This window comes from Nomascus leucogenys, chromosome X (assembly GCF_006542625.1).
Source record: "Nomascus leucogenys isolate Asia chromosome X, Asia_NLE_v1, whole genome shotgun sequence".
Lineage (NCBI taxonomy): Eukaryota > Metazoa > Chordata > Mammalia > Primates > Hylobatidae > Nomascus > Nomascus leucogenys.
Genome location: NC_044406.1, coordinates 104,901,914 through 104,923,950, shown reverse-complemented (window position 1 = coordinate 104,923,950; position 22,037 = coordinate 104,901,914). Strand labels below are relative to the sequence as shown.

The following is a 22,037-nucleotide window of genomic DNA, read 5'->3' as shown; positions in this document are numbered from 1 at the left end:
GCTTGGGCCTTATAAAATATATTTCCTAGTTCAAAAGAGGGATATTTAATTTGACAACCCAGATGTTACGTCTGTTTCTAAATCTCTGTATGTGTCTGAAGCATGGTGGTAGCCACTATCCAGTAAAAGACTTCAAATTAGGTAAATATTGAGATCTCCTCTAGTGAGAATAAAAGGAAGAGAATAGAAAGATAAAATGAAGGCAGAATCCCAGCACTTTGGGAGGCCAAGGCAGGCGTATCACGAGGTCACAAGATCGAGACCACAGTGAAACCCCGTCTCTACCAAAAAATACAAAAAATTAGCCAGGCACGGTGGTGGGCGCCTGTAGTCCCAGCTACTCGGGAGGCTGAGGCAGGAGAATTGCGTGAACCCAGGAGGCAGAGCTTGCAGTGAGCTGAGATCGCGCCACTGCACTCCAGCCTGGGCAACAGAGCGAGACTCCGTCTCAAAAAAAAAAAAAAAAATGAAGGCCAGGCGCGGTGGCTCATGCTTGTAATCCCAGCACTTTGTGTGGCCAAGGCAGGTGGATCATGAGGTCAGGAGTTCGAGTTCGAGACCAGCCTGGCCAACACACTGAAACTGTCTCTACTAAAAATACAAAAATTAGCTGGGTGTGGTGGTGGGCGCCTGTAATCCCAGCTACTTGGGAGGCTGAGACAGGAGAATCACTTGAACCCCGGGAGACAGAGGTTGCAGTGAGCCAAGATCGCACTACTGCACTCCAGCCTGGGCAACAGAGCTAGACTCCACCTAAAAAAAAAAAAGAAAAGAAAAAAAAAGAAGGAAAGGAAAGGAAAAGGGAAAGGGAAAAGGAAAGGAAAGAAAAGGAAAGGAAAGGAGAAGGAAAGGAAAGGAGAAGGAAAGGAAAGGAAGAAAGACGCAATGAAAAGCATGTCATCAGGGGGAAAAGGAAGGGAGAGCCGGGGCAGGTGTAATGATATGAACTATAATTGGGGGTAAGAGACTAGCAGTGTCCTCAAAGTTTAGCATATATCAGAAGCACCTGGCGGGCCCTTTTAGTAGATTGCTCAGCCCCTCTCCCAGAGTTTCTGATTTTGTAGGTCTGGAGTGAAGCTCAATGATTAACAATTTTACTAAGTTCCCGGGCAATATTGATGCTACTGGTATGGGAACCATGTTTTGAAAACCACTGGCCTACAGTTTCTTCCATTTTCAACCACACTATCCCCAACAGCAGCGATGCACGCAAACGGTGTGTGGCTGTGGTGTGAGGCCTGCTGGAAGAGGTTGTGGCAACAGCAGAGGCAGCAAAGCCAGAAACTTCCGGCACTCAGCCCACAATTTAAACACCCTGTTTTGATTTCAAAATTCAGGTGCATTTTGCATTCTACTCTACAATATATCCTTGTTTGTTTTCACATAAAAATAATACTTCCTTATTCTTTCAAGTAAAAATTGATGGCTTGGGGCCACATTCTGTTAAATATGCATCCCTAGTCACCTGTGTCTATTTAAATTGATTAAAATTAAAATTAAACACAATTAAAAATTCAGTTCCTGCAGGACACGGTGGCTCACGCCTGTAATCCCAGCACTTTGGGAGGCCGAGGCGGGTGGATCGCCTGAGATCAGGAGTTTGAGACCAGCCTGACCAACATGGTGAAACCCCATCTCTACTAAAAATACAAAATTAGCCCGGCGTGATGGCGGGCGCCTGTAATCCCAGCTACTCGGGAAGCTGAGGCAGAAGAATGGCTTGAACCCGGGAGGCGAAGGTTGCAGTGAGCCATTGCACTCCAGCCGGGGCAAGAAGAGTGAAACTCTGTCTCAAAAAAAATAAATAAAATAAAATAAAATTCTGTTCCTCAGCTGAACCAGCCGCAGTTGAAGTCTCAATAGCCACATGTGGCTGGTGGCGCCTATATTGAACAACACAAATGTAGAACATTTACATAATTGGAGAAAGTTCAATTGGAACTTATATATTTATCTTCTTAAATACATAAAGCAAATATTAACGAACATGAAAGGAGAAATATATTGCAATATAAAAATAGAGGACTTCAATGCCCTACTTTCAACAATGGACATAACCAGACAGAAAAGTAATAAGGAAACATTGGACTTGAACTACACTTAGACCAAATAGACCTAACAGACATATACAGAACATTCCATCCAACAGCAACAGAATATCCATTCTTTTCATGAGCACACAGAATAGTCTCCAGGACAGACCACGTATGTTAGGCCACACAACAAGCCTTAAGAATTATAAGACTGAAATCATATCAAGTGTTGTTTCCAACCACAATGGAATGAAACTAGAAAACAATCACAGGAGAAACCGTGGAAAATTCAAAATAGGTGGAAATTAAACATGTTCCTGAGTCAAAAAAGAAAAGGGAAAATTTAAAATATCTTGAGACAAATGACAATGAAAACACAACATACCAAAACCTATGGGATGCAACAGCAGTTCTAAGAGGGAAGTTTATAGTAATGAATACCTCCATTAAAAAATAAGAAAGATCTCAAATAAATAGCATCTTTGTATTATAACATCAAAACTCACATGGTGCAGTTGATAGGTACGTCATCTTCATGGGTCATATTTGTGAGAACTCGGAAGAGTTGCATAAGAATTACAGGTAGAAACTGTATCATGACTTGGATCTCCATGGCATGCAAACACTAAAATTAAGTCGTTATTAGTTATGAAAACAAACAGAAATATGATAAAATTTGCAAATGTGAAACACCAAAAAAATTAAGTAATGAGAAATACATTAACTAGCGTATAAGCTCAATTAAAAGTAAGCTTTCCATAGGATAGGGGGCTTTTTTGTTAATTACTTAATCCACACCTCTATTTGGCACTCAGATTTTGTTATTTAATATTAAATACTTTACTAAAGGTATTAAGTATAATTTGGATAAACAGTTTTTGGAAAATTGACAACTGACTCCTGGTAAACCAACACTCAATTGCCTGGGGCAGTGGGGAGGAATAGACATGTTTGGAGATGATACTGGAGATGCATCTACTAACCCCCAGGTATTCTGTATGTTTTGCAGGGGAATGTGGGCATCAGTTAATCTGGTGACAGGTGGAATTCAGTAAAGAGTGGTTCTATATGTAATTGGCTGTACACCATCACCACTACAAAACGGAAGCACTTTTGCAGTCTAAGAATCTCACAATACATTTCCTTCAAAGTGCTAACACTCTGTCTCCAATGATAAGTGCATTACAAACATCAAAAAGAAGAAACGTGATCATATATACAGAGAAATAATACAAACAGTGAAAGTTGTTCAATTTCTTTCTTCTTTCTTCCCTTCTCTCCACATTCACTCACTCAACCAACTAACCAAAAAAAAAAAAAACAACAAAAAAGGAAACAAACCTCGCTGAGCATCTTTCTATATCAATTCAATGTGTAGTGCTAGGGGAAATAGAGAGGTGGATAAATCAAGTCTCTGTACTTAAAAAACTCATAAATTCTCTTTCCCAGATTCCCTGATTTTTGCCACAATCTGTCTTCAAGACCCTCTAATCGATAACCAAAATAGTATAAATCATTTTCTTTTTAGCAGGTCTCTGTACAATTTCTCTTTACTCTCAATACATCCAACTCTCATTTCTAAATTAATCTTCCTCAAATACTCGTTACATTAGACCACCTCCTGCCAAGATTTTTTCGATGTCTCCCCATAGCCTATGGCAGTGGTTCTCAACCAGGGGCCATTTTGTCCCCGACAGATTTGGCAATGTCTGGAAACAGTTTTGGTGGTCACAACCAGGGAGTGATACTGACATCTAGTGGTCAGAGGCCAGCAATGCTGCTAAACATCCTACAACGCACACACAGACCCTCACGGACAAAGAATTATTCTACCTCAAAATGTCAATAGTGCGAAGATTGAGAAATCCTGGCCTAGAGTATCAAGACCAAGTTATTTCAGACCTAACTGGCATTTTCAGCCTAAACAATCATCATTGTTCTCTACAAGGCCAAACTGGTATCTCTGGTTTCTTCACTGTTCTTGAATACATCATATACTTTCCTACCTTTGTGTCTGTTCATCGTTTTTAGCCAAATCCTGGCTACTCTTTCAAGGCAAGTACAAATCCCCACTTCAGGGAAACCATTCATTTTCTCATTCGACAAAGGGCAAACAAATGAACTTCCAATAGCCAAGCACACCAAAAACAAAAGTAAACCCAAACAAATAAAGGCCATGGTTTCTACCATCAAGTAGTTCACAGTGTGCAGGAGATGAACACATGGAACTAAATAATTGCAATATCATGGAATATACAAAATGCACAAAGAAGCAACTGAGTGTGCAAGTGGGTAAGGAATGTCTAGTAAGGCCTCAGAGATGAGAAAGGGTAAATGATAAATAGAATAGTGCCAAGTAGGAAAGAGAGATGGGCACTCCCTGCTACCAGTAGCAGTCCTCTGTAATTTATTCTCAACATGACAGCCAGAGTGTTTTTTTTGAAATGCAAATTAGACTGCCATCTTTCTGTTGTTAAAAAACAAAACAAAACAAAACAAACTACCACGAACAAACAGCTATCATAAGCTTCCATGCCTACGACATAACCGGCCTGTCCCTCCAAACCTGTCACTTGCCATCCTCCCCTCACAATGCACACTGTACTATAGCTACATGGTCTTTTATTTTTCTGTCCTTCGAATATGCTGATGTAAGGTGTTTACACCTACTGTGATATTCTGTTATCCTTTTACATGACTTTACCCCCTAAGGTTGTCTTCCTCTCATCCTTTCAGCTTGAAATGCTATTTCCCCCAATAGGCCTTCCCCGACAACTCTATGTAGAATATACTCCTGGTCATGTTGGATCTCATTAACCTGCTCTTTTCTTCATGGCACTTGCTTATAATCTCTCTACCACAACTAGAAAAGGTATGCTGTCTAAACTGTTCCCCATTCGATTCACAGCATCCAGAACAATGTCTGGCCCATAGTACATGGTCAAAAATATTTGGTGACTTACTGAATACATGAATAAAATAAGAAAGTAGGCTGGGCGCGGCAGCTCACACCTGTAATCCCAGCACTTTGGGAGGCTGAGGTAGGCAGATTACTTGAGCTCAGGAGTTCGAGACCAGCCTGGCCAACATGGTGAAACCCTGTCTCTACTAAAAATACAAAAATTAGCCAGGCATGGTGGTGCATGCCTGTAGTTCCAGCTACTCGGGAGGCTGAGGCAGGAGAATAGCTTGAACCTGGGAGGCAGAGGTTGCAGTGAGCTGAGTTCGTACCATTGCACTCCAGCCTGGGCAACAGAGTGAGACTCTGTCTCCAAAAAAAAGACAGGAGCCCTCTAGTCTACAGTAGTTCCTCAGTTCACCGAACCCTCAGCACTTGTGCCCTTTATCACATACTGGACATTTAATCATATATTGCTTTGAACTATTAATTGTATTATTGACAGAATGCCATTTAACTTATGTATGTCCTGTCTCTTCAGTTAGACTGTAAGTTCCCCTATGGACAATAACCCTAAATTATTCTTCTCTGTAAGCCTCAAAGAGCTAGGAAAATACTAAATATATAACAAGAGCTCAACAAGTGGATGGTAAATGAATTCTTGAAACAATGTCATTTATAAGAACAAGAGATAGCAAGGTGTGGTAGAAAGAACATGGGACTCGTCATAGTCTCACCCCAGTTCTGCTACTAACCAGTTGAATGACTACAGGCAAGTCACCTCTACTTGGGCCCCAGCTTCTCATCTGTTAAAAAAAAAAAAAAGTCTTGGCCGGGCATGGTGGCTCACACCTGTAATGCCAGCACTTTAGGAGGCCCAGGTGGGCGGATCACCTGAGGTGAGGAGTTCAAGACCAGCCTGGCCAACATGGCGGAACCCCATCTCTACTAAAAAATACAAAAAAAAAAAAAATTAGCTGGGCATGGTGGCGGGCGCCTGTAGTACCAGCTACTTGGGAGGCTGAGGCAGGAGAATCACTTTAACCCAGGAGGCGGAGATTGCAGTGAGCTGAGATTGTGCCACTGCACTCCAGCCTGGGCGACAGAGTGAGACTCCGTCTCAAAAAAAAAAAAAAGAAAAAAAAGTCTTTAGAATCCTTTTCAGCACTAAGGTTATATAGAGGAGCTTGGCTATTTCTGAAATCACATGGTATTTCATTGACTACCACTAGAGGGAGAGCGTAGGTCACATAAATACCAGAAATTCCACATCTTCAAAAAAACAAATATGAGCACTTTTCTAAGAATACCCGTATATATGAAAATGATGTTCTTTTCCATTCCACTTAATTAAAACTTTTATAAAACTTTCCCATGTGAAGAACACACCTTAACAAAGCATTCATACATACTGAAGTCCTAGATATTTACCTGAGGAAAGGATTTAAAAGTTAGATGATTATCATACTTTTTTCTTTTTTTTTTTTTTTTTTTTTTTTTTTTGAGACAGGGTCTCACTCTGTGGCCCAGGCTGGAATACAGTGGCATGATCACAGTTTACTGGAAACTCAACCTCCCAGGCTCAAATGATCCTCCCACCTCAGCCTCCTAAGTAGCTGAGATTACAGGCATGTGCCACTATGCCCGGCTAATTTTTGTATTTTTTTATAGAGATGGGTTTCACCATGTTGATCAGGCTGGTCTCGAACTCCTGGGCTCAAGCAATCTGCCTGCCTGGGCCTCCCAAAGTGCTGGGATTACAGGCATGAGCCATTGCACCTGGCCTATTATACGTCTTAATGATAGTTAAGAACATATAGCCATATAGCCACCACTTATTGACTGTCTCCCTTCTACTCTTCCAACAGTGTGTTTTCTATACGGTAAGCAGAATGACACTTTAAAAACTAAAGTCACATCATGTCACACTTCTGTCCAAAGCTCCATAAGGCTTCCTATCTCACTCGGAGTAAATTCAAACTCCTCGCCATGGTTTATGAAGCCTTACTCGACAAGCTCCCAGCAACCTCCCTGAGGTAATGTCCTATCACTCTGTGTCCCCAGCCACACTGGGATTCTTGCTGTTCCCCAAACACACCAAGCCAAGCTCCTCGGGGCCTTCGTACTTGCTGTTCCCAGCTCTCCCTGAGAAATCCACGTGGCTGGCACTCTCATTTCCTTTAGGTCTCTGTTCAAATGTGCCTTTACTAGAGAGATTTTCTCTGGCCGCTTTAAAACAGGGACCCCTTGTAAATCCCTGCTCCCCTTCATTGTGCTGGTTTTCTTTATAACAGTTATTACCATATGAGATGACGTATATATTTATTCACTTATGTGTTTATTGTCTGTCTCAACATGTAAGCTCTTTGACAATAGGGATATTATTTGTTTTCTCCACTTAAATTTCCAATGCTTAGAATGATGCCTGGCCCATAGGAAGCACTAAAGAAATAAGTGTGGCATGAACGATTACTATCCTGCAGATGCCCTAATCTTTTTCTTTTTCCTTTTTTTTTTTTTAAAAAAAAAAAAAAGAAAAGAAAACAAACCAGAATCTCGCTCTGTCACCCAGGCTGGCACAATCTCAGCTCACTGCAACCTCCGCCTCCCAGGTTCAAGCGATTCTCCTGCCTCAGCCTCCTGAGTAGCTGGGATTACAGGCGCCCACCACCACATCTGGCTGATTTTTGTATTCTTTGTAGAGAAGGGGTTTCGCCACGATGGTCAGGCTGGTCTTGAACTCCTGAGCTCGAGCAATCTCCCTGCCTCGGCCTCCCAAAGTGCTGGGATTACAGGCGTGAGGCACCATGCCCAGCTCCATTATCTCATTTAAGTCTCACAACCACCCTACAAGATGGGCACTACTGTTATCCTCACATGACAGATGAAGAAACAAAGGCTCAGAGAAGTAACTTGGTCATGGTCAGTTACAGAGCTAGTAAGTGACATGTGGGATACAAGCTCAGTTTATGATTCCAGAACCTATATTTCTGATCTCATCTCATACTACCTCTCTGAAAGAAATGAACATTTTTGTTTCCTGAGTATATCATTAAGTAATAGCGTATGTCCAAAGGTAAATCCTAAAGATGTTTCATTTAAAATAATATTTCCTCAGACTTGCTATAGCTATCTTACTAAAGGAACAATTAAAAGAAGAGAGCCACTGTCAGGCAAATTATGATATGCACTGTAGTCCTAGCACACAGGGAAAAAACCAAGTGTTAGGTCCTCTAGACATGTGGTAAGATACAATATGCCAACATGCATAAAATATGTGTCTTTCATTAGCTAGCCCCTTTGTTAGTCTATCACCCATGGACACAAGAACCATTTCACATTTCATTCCAAGTCAAAGTGATTCCATTCCTCCTGGCCCTTTCCCCCACAGCATCCTCCACCTTTATTGGGCGGTCAGCAGGAAGAGAAAGGCCCTGAAAAATCAATTTATGGACCTGAAATAAACATTTTCATGAGAGTTTCAAAAATACGATGCTGCATTATGGCTATTACATTTTCTTCCTAATGTCGCCACTCTGCTGTCTGCTTCTAAATAGCCACATGATGGAAAAATACATCATAGAAAGTATTCTCTTGAGGAAATACAGCCAAAAATATTTTAAACTGTTTGCTTTTTTTTTCCACACCAAAATGTGGCAACAGAAAGACATGAAAAACAAACCTTTCGCAGAAAACTGCTGTTCATTTACCTTTAAATATTTAATAAGCTCCCCTGGAACTTCTTTCGAGCCCGACTGAATCAGTTGGCAATGATGGAAGAATTTGTGCACATGCAGATCCTGGAACACAGATGGAAACAGCCATATGAAATTTGATTCATTATCCTCAAATGCAAGCTCTCTACCTCTCCCTCCTCCTGTATCTTGCAGACCTATTTATCCGGTATTCTAATGCCCAGGCTCAGCAGCTCTTGACCACTATACAAAGCAGCAAAACCAGGTAAATCTGGCATGTATATAAGCACACGGGGTAGGCCACCATTTATGCCCAACTAGCTAAACATTCATTTGATTCCGACTTTGACTAGTGTGTTCTATGAAGTTGGGCTGCTTCTCCATTTTAATGAAATAAGCAGGAATAAAGGTATGAACTGAAAAAGATACAGATAAATAAATAATAAAGATGTGAACTGATAAAGAAAAGATAGCAGCAGGAAGTTACCAGAACAATAGTCTCAGGCATTCAGTACCCAAATTTACCATGGCACTTCACTGGCAAGGGAGTCCAACTGTTCTATGTGGAATTCATATACACTGATTTTGTAGACAGCATGGACTACATCAGGAACTAGAATAATGAAATGTGTGTTTTGACCTGATTCCCCTGATTACTACTCTGTGACCTTGGGTAAGTCACCTAACCTGCCTGAGCCTCAGTTTCCTCACCTATAAAATGGAGATGATGGCTTCCACATTCCTTTCAGAGTTCTGTGAGGCTCAAATCAGTTAATGAGAATAAAAAGATCGTGTAATTTGAGAGGAACTATAATATTTGAGATAGAATGACTTTTTTTTTTTTAAGAGACAGAGTCTTACTCTGTCTTCCAGGCAAGAGTGCAGTGGCGCAATCATAGTTCACTGCAGCTTTGAACTCCTGAGCTCAAGCAATCCTCCTGCCTTAGCCTCCCAAAGTACTGAGATTACAGGCATGAGCCACTGCACCTGGCCAGATGTTATTACTAATGAGAAAATCTTGCAGGTCACATATTCTCTAAGGCTGTAGGAATCAAATGTGGTCTATTTTAATCAAACAAACTCAAGTATAAAAATTGACAAAATTCAAACAATGCAACTTACTTGAGTGTAAATGGTAGATTCTAAGTGGCTTTTAATCTTCAACAAAGGCTTTGCACCATCTACCCATTTAATATCCACGTTACATTGCTGTGAACAGAAAATTGAGTTTCTATAACATAATAATGGATAGATGAACAACATATAATACCTCTATGCATTTAAACATTTTTTTCAGAAATGAATGTATTAATTTCATACCAAGAGATTACTGGAGAAAATAGCCTGCCTTTAGAATAAATGTATCATAAATCATTTTACATTTCCAATCCTTTGCAGACTATTTTTATAAATTATGATAAAATGAATTACTTAAATAATTTTTTAAAATTATGCACAAAATCTGAGCCCCACTAAAAAAATTATTAAAATCAACAGACATAAAATTACTTTGTCAAACTGCTATAAATTCTAAACATGCATATTACATGTTTACCTTTGTTGTGGACCCGCACCGGCCCTCAGATCCCACTTTGAGTAACATTGTACTAAACAATCGAGACCAACAGAATTCTATTTTTTGCACATTTAATCATGATTACTTCAACAAATGCAGTATTTTCCTACCCTTCTTGATTCTGCATCATTCAGATTCAAGTAGCCTGGGGGAAGATTGGCGGAAACTGGCAGCTGCTGCTCAAATGTGATGATTCTACCATCTTTCAGCAAAGGTACCCAGGCAAACCCAACTGCCAAGATAATAACAAACCGTGAGAAATGAAATATCAAATGCAATCAGCTACACAAATGGCTGACTGCTAGGGGGCAGGGCAGGGTGGTGATGTCTCCAGGGATCTGTATGTGGGAGTTCAGGTGCTGGGCAACTGAGTACTGGGGAAGGAACAATGGGCTTGGATCGACTCTGAATCCCAGCCTGGCCACTAACAAGTTATGTACTCTATTTCTTTGACCATAAAAATGGGAACAGCAACATGGCCTTTCCATCTACAAGAATTATTGAGAAACCAGAGTGAGATTATATGAAAACATTTTAAAACTTTAAAAGCGCATCAATACCATTATCTTTATGCTTTGGGAAATAGTTTTGGTAGATTTATTTTTAAAAGGCTCAGATAGTTCTCATCCATTCTTAGACTAAGAGTGCAGAGTCTCACGGCTGAGACTTTTCAGATAACAGTCACATGTTCCAAAATTTCTTATGACAACCCTAGGGTAAGGAACTACGGAAAATTAAGGTCACAAAGTCACGGCTACACTCCGTATTTATACAAGGCGGTAGGCATAAGTCATTTAGTTAGGCAGAGTTGTCCTGATTACAGAAGGAAGAGATGTAGGTGTAGGTAGGAGAATGCAGGCAGGAAATAGTGTTTATGACTTGAATCCATCAAGAGATTTTCCCCAATCTCTACATTTCTTAACAGTTCTCCCCAAAAGAGCCTTTTGGCTTTCAATTAGAAAACTCATCATGTTCTAGCCATCTGTGTTGCTCAAGTTGAGTGGTGTCAGTATTTCCATTATAGAAATTACTCTGTGATTCAAGTGTTTATAACTCAGCTGTAAAAATGCTTGCTCTGGACTGAGTTTTGGCATATGAGAGGGTATTGGCTGGAGAACATTTTTTAAAGCCACTGCTTTCTGATTCTTTAAAATTCTTTGTGTGACTGTGTGTGCGTGTGTGTGTGTGTGTGTGTGTGATACTGTGAACACAGAAGTCAACACAAATCTGGTTAGAATGTTTTCATTTATGTGTTTAATTTGGCAAATGCTTTAATTCTTAAAAGGAGACTAAAACATTGCTTCTCTAAGTAGACTAAATGGCTTTCTCAGACTCCGAAATGTGCCTGACGGGCATCTTTACTAGTTCAACTACAGAAATGGTTTACCCAGACCTTTTCTTTTATAAAAAGTAGAGGAAAGTAACATGAGCAGAAGAACCATTAGAAATGACTCTGTCAAAGTAGTTAAACTAAAAATTTGACAAATGAGAAAAGATTTCCAGCCCAGAAAATAGGAAAATCTATTTCTTGTTCTTAAGCAACATTTTTAAATAGAATTTTTTATTGAGACCTCATTCAGATATACCATACAATTCATCTATTTAAAGTGTACATATAGCGGTTTTTAGTATATTTGCAAAGTTGTATCTCCATGACCACCACTTAATTCCAGAACTTTTCATCACCCCCAAAATAAATCCCATAGCCCTTAGAAGTCACTCCCCATTTCCCTCTTCTCCCAGCCCCTGGCAACCGATAGTGTACTTTCTGTCTCTGTAGGATTGCTTAGGCAACATTTTTGTACTGTAAATGAATCAGAGCACGACCAAGCATGTCCCCTATTCAAAACTCACAGAGAGCACTTGGAAGCTGTAAAGGTACAATGTCAAGCACACCATCTGGCTCAAAGGTGGGAAGCCACTTAAAGAATGCACAGTTCAAAGTGTTGAGTGGCACACGGAATAACCGTTTCATGCTCCACCGAGCATCTTGTCCACTTCTGTCTAGGATTTGGATAACGAATCAGTAATTTAGCTTTCAGGATGTACACACGGTCATGGGTTCTCGTCGTTCTGCTAGTTTTCTTCTCAATCCTCAAAGCCCCTACCCTGAACTAACTGCAATTTCTATGGGGATAAAGAACATATCCACACTACCCGCAAAGGGAACTCCCTCCTATTCAGTCCTGCTGCCTGCTGGGTATCACTCCAATGTCTCACTAGCACCTAAAACTCAACTGATGTTGTCCCAAACCTGCCATCCCTACGCACAGTTTTGCTATTGGCAATACCTGCTTTCCAATCACCCGGTTTTGAAACTTCGTTGCTAACTAAATCATCTCTGTAATAGCCAATCACTTGCCAGGTCCAATATGTTCTTCTTCTGCACTTCCCTTTCTCTCTGCCCCCGCTACTGCCATAGTGTGGCCTCTTCCTTTCCTGGACCTTTGAAATAACCCTCTAACTGGTGTTCCTTGTTTCCTCTTCCTGCTACTACTTGCCTTGCCCATTATACTGCTGCCTGGTTGGTTTTCCTGAAAAACTGCTCTAATGTTTAAAACCCTCCAATAGTTCCACTGTGGTGATAGAATAAAATAAAATCTATAGTCTGGTATTCAAGGCTTTCCAAAATCTGACGCCTCCTGTTCAACCTGACATCCTATGATCCCCCTCCTAGCACCCTGTGCTCCAGGCTTAGTGAACTACTTGTGGTTTCCTGTCCATGCCTCTTGATACTCTGCCTCTGTACAAGCTGTTCCTTCACCCCATAATCCCCTACATTCCTGCCACCGTTGCATTATCAAACCCCACCCAACCCTTTAAGGCCTCACTCAAACACCCTCTCCTAGAAGCCTTCTCTGACTCCCAGCCACTCGTCTCTCCACCAGCTGAATAACTCGCTCTTCTGAGTTCACGTAGCACTACTTTCTTAAACACCACTTTCTATCTTGTATTATAATTGTTTACGCAGGACTCATTTCCCTTACTAGATCATATCCTCACTGAAGATGAGATCTGTGTTTGATTCTCCACTGTATTCTCCAAAGTGCCTACTGCAATATCTTGTACATAATACAGTTTGAGTATCCCTTATCTGAAATTTTTAGGAACAGAAGTGTTTCAAATTTCTGATTTTTTCAGGGTTTTTCAGAATATTTGCATAATACCAGTTGATATCTCAAATCCAAAAATCCAAAATATGAAATGTTCCAATAAGCATTTCCTTTGAAGATCTTGTCAGTGCTCAAAAAGTTTCCAATTTTGGAGCATCCTGAACTTGGGGATTTGGGATGCTCAACCTGTATGCAGAAATATTTGCTGAATGAATGAATGAATGAATAATACAGACTAGCCGGGATCTGAATCTTAGGACATGCTGATGTTCATAAAGTGCTTGTGATACAAGCTATGTTCACAAGGCCTTCTATTTCTGCTAAGGGTGCTACCCATTGGTTTACCTAAAGCCTTGCTGAATGGGCCCATGATGAGAGCTTCACTGCTGAAGCTTATTCAAGTTTGTTAAATCAGTTATCTTCTCATTAGAACTAGTCAGCCCCCAACCTCCCTCTGGCTCACAGATGTCCCTGGCTCGGGGCTCACTTCCCTCTTCCTCAGTGAGCAGAACTGGAAAATTCTGGTTGCTGAGCAATTCTACATAAAAGAAATAACAAAATACTGTATCGCAATATGTGTTTCTTTTTGAGAATAGCAATATTACTTTATGTTGCTTATAGTAGTCTAAGCACATTGGCAAGCATATGGACAATGATATTTGGTAGAAATGATACTAAAATGAACATATATGTATTTTACCAATGAACTTTTAAAATTAGAAATGTGCTTGATATGGTTTGGCTGTGTCCCAACCCAAATCTCAATGTGAATTGTATCTCCCAGAATTCCCACGTGTTGTAGGAGGGACCCAGGGGGAGGTAATTGAATCTTGGGGGCCGGTCTTTCCCGTGCTATTCTCGTGATAATGAATAAGTCTCACGAGATCTGGTGGGTTTATCAGGGGTTTCTACTTTTGCTTCTTCCTCATTTTTCTCTTGCCGCTGCCAAGAAGTGCCTTTCACCTCTTGCTATGATTCTGAGGCCTCCTCAGCCATGTGGAAGTGTAAGGTTCAATTAAACCTCTTTTTCTTCCCAGTCTCAGGTACGTCTTTATCAGCATCATGAAAATGAACTAATACAGTGGTTTTTGGTCAAGGGGAGAAGTGGTCTATAGCTTAGTGAAAAGAGGTTATATCCTGGACAATTCCATTTCAGATAACTGTAGAGAGAGACATTTAAAGAGAACACATACCTGGAGTTTCAACTGTGTCTTGCTTTTTGGTTGTTCCCTTTGTGTTAATTTCACAACTTACATGATAAAAAGTGAAAAGCAAATGATGTTTTTGATGTAGGTGAATGGGAAGCTCAATTTTAATCTGAAATGAAAGCAAAATTACACATGGAACTTTGTTTTCTCAAGCTGAAACTGTCAGACATATTAGTTCAGTTTCACCATACTGCTTCAAAAATACTTCCTAAAGGGCTGGCCAAGTGGCCAAATAGTAGGTGTCATTTAAATATATTCCAAATGCTTTTCTGGTCAGTTTCAATTTGACAGCAATATTCTGAGTTGTGAGAGTTGATTTATTACTTTTGCTGGAGAATACAATGGATTCTCCTGGATTCAATTTTGCAGCAGAATTTTCTAAAACACTAAGTCAAAACCACATCATCATAGCCCAGGGATACTATGCAACTCAGTCTGCATCAATGAATGCAACCCATTTAAAATGTACACTGAATCTGAAAGGCTACTTTTTTTCTAAGTTGTTGCTCTCTTTTGCATGAAAAAATTAAGCCATTACAAATAAATATGCAAAAAGTAACTATGGTCTTATGGTATCCACAAATTATAGTTTATAGAAATTTCTCTAGAAGAAAAACACAACTTTGCTCTTAAAGGTGAAAATTATCAGCCATGACATACAAATTTAGTTAAAAATTAATGGTTGTAATAAAGTATCACAAATAATTTTCTAATCAGATCCCAACTGAATGTTTGTAATGCCTCCTGGAAGTATGTAAGAGACAAATTACAGATTTAAATGATTTGATGCGCATACATGTACCCACAAAGGTACACATGCAAATACTCTCACTGTCTCTCTCAGTCAATATACAGTGAATGATTGAAAAGCATGTTCATTTTAGGTATCCTAAAAATAATGTGGGTTACTTACTACATGATCAAGTTTTTTATAGTGACTGATGTTGGTTACAGAGATACACATATTAAACAACTTGGTGATGGACATCTGGTCCGATTATCATTCATACAAAGCATGGTTTTGATGTTATAACTAATGTCTGTTTTAGGTCTATTTCACTACAGAATATGCCTATTCACAGCATCCAGACCATCTGGGTATGTAATGCTCTGCTGCACATAAATATGGGCATACTCCCTCCCTGGGTGGCAAAAATACAAGGCAATACTATCCCCCTCCCCATCCCCCATGAAACTAGGGACATTGGATTGAGAAGGAAATGAGCAAGGCCTAAGGCTGGGATATAAGGCTTCCATACAACAGCAGGTGGACATGGCAAAATCACCACAGTGGGGCGGATGGCTTCAGACCAAGCCAAGAATGGAGACATGTGGACTGAGAAGCAGGGACAGCAGAACGTCTGGGCTGAGATGCCCATCCAGGTTCCATAGGAATAAAAAGGAGACTACAGATTTGGATATGCTGGATACATACAAACCAGAAGTGGCTGTGACAGAGATACTAAGAGACATGCTGGGAAGCACACAGAGATGTAGAGGTGGAGAAGTAGGAAGAAGGAAAGAGGGGCAGAGACAGGGTTTCAAAGGCAGAGACACAATTTGAGAGGCTGAGTCAGGAGGAAGCACAGAGGCTCAGAGACCCAACCATACCCCTTCATCTGCTTTGCACCCAAGCATGCAGGCCAGCCAGTGGGATTCTGGTGGCCCAGCTGTATCACTGTCTTTCCTAGTATTTCAGTTACAGAGAGGCTGCACCCTACTGTGTAAAACTATAAGGGGAAAGAGCTAGAAAGGCATTCTGAAAATCTCTTCTGAATTTCTCATTTTAAAGCTGAGGAAATGGAGACTCTAGAGGGGGAAGTGACTTGATGTTACAGAGCCAGCACTGTGTAAGCTAGGAGGGCTAGAACCCTAGCTCCACTCTTGTGTTTGTTTCCTGCATTGTTACCTCAAGTCAAAGAGCCCCTTAAATTGGGGGGAAAATCTTCTACTACCATCAAAAGGCACCAAGCAGTCCAGTAGCACTCTGTTTTGTTGTAATACTTTCTGTTTTCATGGAAGAAAACACTCAGGGATTGAAAGTGCCAGTAAAATGATGAAAATGATTCAAAGAGAAAAAGAATTCCAACCACTGTGTTTCAGAAATGTCAGGATAATATATTTTTACCTCATCATAGAACTCTGGATTTTGATTGTGATGTGAGACAACAGCATAAGCATTTGTGGTAAAAACAGACCCTGCAGGTTTTCCATAAATACACTGCAAAAGAAAGAAACAGAGTCACCGCTCTAAATGCAGGTCTGTAAATGTGATGCCATGGAACCACATATAGTTAGAGGCATCTGTGAGTATAGGGCCATGGCCAAGCCCACCTGGCAGTCACCGTGAGCCTGTAAATTCCCAATCATTTACACAGTCACTCCAGACACCAAATCAGACACCATGTAACTTGGCTGTATGGATGCTTCTGAATTTCCAGCCATCAAAGAAACACGATCTCAAACTAGTTGACAGTAAGGAGCTGAACAGGCCTAGTCATTTGGAAGGGAAATACTTGTCTCAAACCAGGCCTGTAAAGCTTACTTCTCTTATGCTACTTGCATTTCTTAATATGAGAGGCTCCCCCTCAACCAGTCGGCAACATTTGTTAAATGCTTTGTGCAGTGGGCAAGGTGAAGCGTGTTTAAAAAGCTCTAGCAGACACATTCCTGGCCTAAAGGAATTAAAAAATTGGATGTGTATTAAGCTACAGACAAGCTTGCTGTTCTCTCACATTTTTAAATGTGGCACTTTATGAGCCACATTTTAAAATATCACTGGCTTTCTGTTATACCAATAAAATAAATGTAAGGCTTTCTATGGTTCCAAGGAAAGGTCCAATTTCATTTCTAGTGGGAGTTTTTCACTTCTATAGGCCTAATAGGCTCAAGGATGAATATGGAGTCAGCATGCCAACACACTAATTGCCTCACTCTGTTACTTTAGAGCGAGCAATCCAGGCCAGCTAAGAAATGAAATTGAAACTCCATATGAGTGAATGTCCAACTCTTCTTAAATATGATTATGAAGGCAATTTGCAAGAACTGCTGAGAAGTAACCTAAGAGTCATTGGGTCTACAAAAGGATATTGCATGGAGGAAATAGAGCAGTTGTTCTCATCTCCACTGAACAGAGAACCAGAGAAAACATACAGAATTTGAGCCAGCAAATCCTTAATTTAAGTTTCTCTGTATACATAAAAAAAAAAAAAATCTCTTTTCAAAGATAGGGGCTATTATTCAATTACTTAGTCAGGGGCATTCCAGCCTATTTCCCTAGGTGGTTTGAGTGTAAGACCCAGCATCCATCTGTCTGATCTAGGCTGATGCAAGAGAAATGGGGAGCCAAATAAACACTTCTTGCTGGCTAGATGTTCTGACTTCTCTTTCAGGTCCCTGATTGATGGGTTACAGTTATAAAGAGTAAAAATATAAAGGCACTGTGGTGTGACAGGTATTTAAGGCTTGCTGTATCAGATAAGACTGAGATTCTGCTTTTCATAGACCACAATCCAAGACTGGAGGCACCATTTGGCCAGTCACGGAGTAGAAGTCATATCTCAGATCAAAGCAGTCATGCTGTGCTTCTGTCAGCTCAAAGCCTGTTCAGGTTTCAAGGAGAAAGGAGTTTATAGTCCCTTGATGGTACCATTATAAACTATCAGGTCATAAGAAAACGACCTTGCAATTGGGCATTGAAGCAATTGCAAAATCAAAAAGGAGCAAAAGCCAAAACCTGGTATTTTTAAAGCTATGTATGCTCCTACTGCATTAATATTTAAACTAAGCCTTATAGTTAATATGTAAGAGTAGAAAAGAAAGTATTACATTTGTCACTTTAGAACATTTTCTTTTTGATGTTGATACAAATTAAACCTAGAGCATAAGACTACTGAGTACCAAAATCTCCATCTCCACTAAAAACACATGCCTATCAATATGATAAACAAACCTTTAGGGCACTAGCGTCACTTTCATCTGAATCCCGGAATTCCACACAGACTGCAATGTTCCTTGCCTAAAATGATTAATCAGTCAAAATGAGTCACACAATTAGCAGATTATAAATAACATTTTATACTCCAAAAATGTATAGTTTACATGGTTACCTTGGCAAATGTTTTCTGGCTATCGTATTTTAATTGCAAGGGATATACATACAGATGGTTTTTGTAAATAGTAAATGGATAACAATATTTTGTCATTTCTGGAACAAACTCTTCAACCTCCACGGTAATATTTTGGCAATTCTTTTCAAAAGGCTTCAAGGGCACATATGAAGAAGTAATACAATCTATAGCAGTGAAAAAAAACAGGCAAAGATCATTCAGTTTAATAATCATTAACACATTCCTGCATGTATAAAAAATATACATGAATTGTATTCTCAAAGAGCGATTTAAAAAACATAATTCTTAGTAATTGACCAAAAAAATCACATGACAACTTTAAGAACCCAAAAAGACAAGATTGAGTAGTCTGATGCTGATTTTAGTGGAACCCTTCATACCAGACGTGGAGTGCTATTTCGTTCACAATGTCGAGTGATTTGCCAAATATAACACATCATAATTTTGACAAATTTAAACTCTGCAAAGAAATACATTTCATTTTCCCTCCTGTGGCAGCAATTTAGCTTTCACTGCAAATTTATATTGGTATCAGGGAAATAATGGTAAATTTATGCTTTCAATTAGTTCATGGCAAGTCACTTTTTAAAAGCTAACTTGGTACAGGTGCAAATTTTCACCTAAGAAATAATGGAGGCCTTTTGATCTTACGATGTGTTACCAATGATAAACTCAATACTCCTGACCTACAGATCTTACGATGTGTTACCAATGATAAACTCAATACCCCTGACCGTGAAAAAATACTAAGCCTCAGAGAAGTTTAGCAGCATCTGTTATTGAAATTGTCACTGTAGTAAAGGTTATTCATATACTTAAGGGGCACTAAGACTGCTGGTCCTTGCTGCAGAGCAGTAATGATGAAGGAAGACCCAGGGAGAGTTGGACCTGAGGATGCTGTATTTTTTATTGGATTTGCTTTTCTGATTATTACAGTGATACACGCCTATAACAGAGCATCTGGAGGTAGACAGTAAAGGTAGACAAGGACAGTTGCTCATTCCACCACCCAGAGATAACTACCGTTGAGACTTTGGCTTATTTTCTTTTAGTCTTCTTTCTATGCATATTTTGTATAGTAATACGAAAATCCTATTCTATGTATAGAACTTTATCCTGATTTTTTGACATTTATCTGATGTCTCATTCCATGAGCTCTTTGTAAACATTGCTGTTAATGGCTGCAATAAAGTTTCATGGTATCAGTGTAGCATCACTATCTTAACCACACTGACAGTGTTGGATTCCGATTGTTTCCAATTTTCCTCCAATATAAATAACACTACAAAGAACATCTTTATGGATCCATTTCTGCCTAGATTTCAAGTTACTTCTTTAGGAAACAATAATCCATTGTACTCTTAGATGTTTTAAAATATAAAGCGGATGCCACACCTCTGTTTACTATTCTTTATTGACTTCTCACTGCATTTAGAATAAAATTCAATTTTTTTAAGGCATTACCACAGTCAATACAATTCCTTACATGACCCGATGCTTCCTATTTTATCTCCTATCTCCATTGTTCCCATCACATACTACACTAGAGCTATACTGGATTCCCTTCTGTTCATGCAAACCCAGCTTGGTCTTTACATATATGTGATGGTCTTTACATATATATGTGATGGTCTTTACAACATATGTGATGCCCTCAGTCTGATAATGTTCAGTCCCAATCACCGCATGCTGGCTCTTTCTCCCTCTTCAGTTCTTGAGCTTAAGAGAGGTGTTCCCTGGCTACCCTTTTTACAGCTGCCCTTGTGATATGGTTAGGCTTTGTGTCTCCACCCAAATCTCATCATGAATTGTAATCCCCAGGTGTTGAGAGAGAGACCTGGTGGGAGGTGATTGTATCATGGGGCGGTTTCCCCCATGCTGTTCTCGTGATAGCGAGTGAGTTCTCATGAGATCTGATGGTTTTGTAAGTGTTTGGAAGTTCCTCTTTCATTCACTATTTATCTTGCCTGCCATGACAAAAGACGTGCCTGCTTCCCCTTCTGCCATGATTGTAAGTTTCCTGAGGCCTCCTCAGCCATACAGAACTGTGAGTCAATTAAACCTCTCTCCTTTATAAATTACCCAGTCTTGGGTAGTATCTTTATAGCAGTGTGAAAAACGGACTAATACAACTTGTTTGCTTGTATACTATCTGTCACTCCTTCTAGACTTTAAACTCCCTACGTTTAAAGCACCTCGCTGGTAGTCAATAAATGTTTACTTGATAGTTATTCAGTGAATGAATGCATATACTCTCAAAATTGGAATGCCCTACTTATGAACATCTATGGATATCTATTACCAAACTGTACTCCTACTCATGATAGGTGATACCACCTGGCCAAAACCTAGCCAGCATTAGGTAGCTTCACTTTAAACATTTTAATAGATTTGATGGATGAGCAAAAGCATATTGTTTAATTTGCCTTACTGGCATTATTACTAAGATTGAATATTTTTCACATATTTACTAGCTACTTCATTTTATCTCTTGCGAATTGTGTTTTGTGTCTTCTATTTTTCTCCTGGGATCTTGGATTCTTGTCCTTAGACAAGAAAAGAAATCCTTCTCCTTTTTCATCTCTTAGTTGATGACAGAAGCAAAAGTTACCCAAGGCAAAAGGCAACAAAACCTGACTGGGACACACTTGCAACTTCGTATATATGAAACAGCATCTGATAAAATCAACTCAATTCACTTCCTAATCTGTAACTATTCATCGTGCATACTGGGTTGAAAAGCATCCCCACCCCCACTCAAAATTCATGTCCACCCGGAACCTCAGAATGTGACTTTATTTAGAAATGGGATATTTGTAGATGCAATTAGTTAAGATGAGGTCATACTAGATTAGATGGGCCTTAAATCCAATGACTGGTGTCCTTATAAGAAGGTCATGTGATGACAGAGGAGAAGTTGGAGTGATGCAGCCACAAGCCAACCGATGCCAAGGTTAGCTGGGAGCTACTGGAAGGTAGGAAGAGGCAGGGAATGGCTCTTCCCTAGAGCATTCAGAGAGAGCATGGCCCTGCAAACACCTTAATTTTGGACTTCTAGCCTCTGGAACTGTGAGAGAATAAATGTTTGTTGTCTTAAGCCACCCAATTTGTAATAGTACTTTGTGTTATGGCAACCCTGGGAAACTAATATGCCACGTACACCTCAAGAAAAGTATTCAAAGGATAACAACCTGACATTCAAACATTATGCTTAAGGTTTATTTGCAATATGTTCTTACTTGATAAATCCACAGGAACACATTCTACTGTGATGTTTAGCTGCCCAGGAATAATCTGAAGTTTGGTCTTTTCTGGCCTGGGTATAAAATAATAATATTTTAGAGTTAAAATTATGATTACTGAATGCACTGGTTACCCTCTAT

General features: G+C 39.8%; 1 protein-coding gene across 1 annotated transcript in view; it reads right to left on the bottom strand.

The window, feature by feature from the left end:
• The window catches only part of DOCK11 (dedicator of cytokinesis 11), a 200,737-nt gene that overhangs the window by 85,852 nt on the left and 92,848 nt on the right, over positions 1 to 22,037 (bottom strand). Inside the window, exons 16-24 of the mRNA XM_030807271.1 lie at positions 21,894 to 21,970; positions 18,634 to 18,818; positions 18,477 to 18,542; positions 16,653 to 16,745; positions 14,510 to 14,633; positions 10,314 to 10,435; positions 9,750 to 9,836; positions 8,643 to 8,732; positions 2,540 to 2,658 (exon numbers count right to left, since the gene is read on the bottom strand). Coding sequence (XP_030663131.1) covers positions 2,540 to 2,658; positions 8,643 to 8,732; positions 9,750 to 9,836; positions 10,314 to 10,435; positions 14,510 to 14,633; positions 16,653 to 16,745; positions 18,477 to 18,542; positions 18,634 to 18,818; positions 21,894 to 21,970 — 963 coding nt within the window. The remainder of the gene's footprint in view (positions 1 to 2,539; positions 2,659 to 8,642; positions 8,733 to 9,749; positions 9,837 to 10,313; positions 10,436 to 14,509; positions 14,634 to 16,652; positions 16,746 to 18,476; positions 18,543 to 18,633; positions 18,819 to 21,893; positions 21,971 to 22,037) is intronic.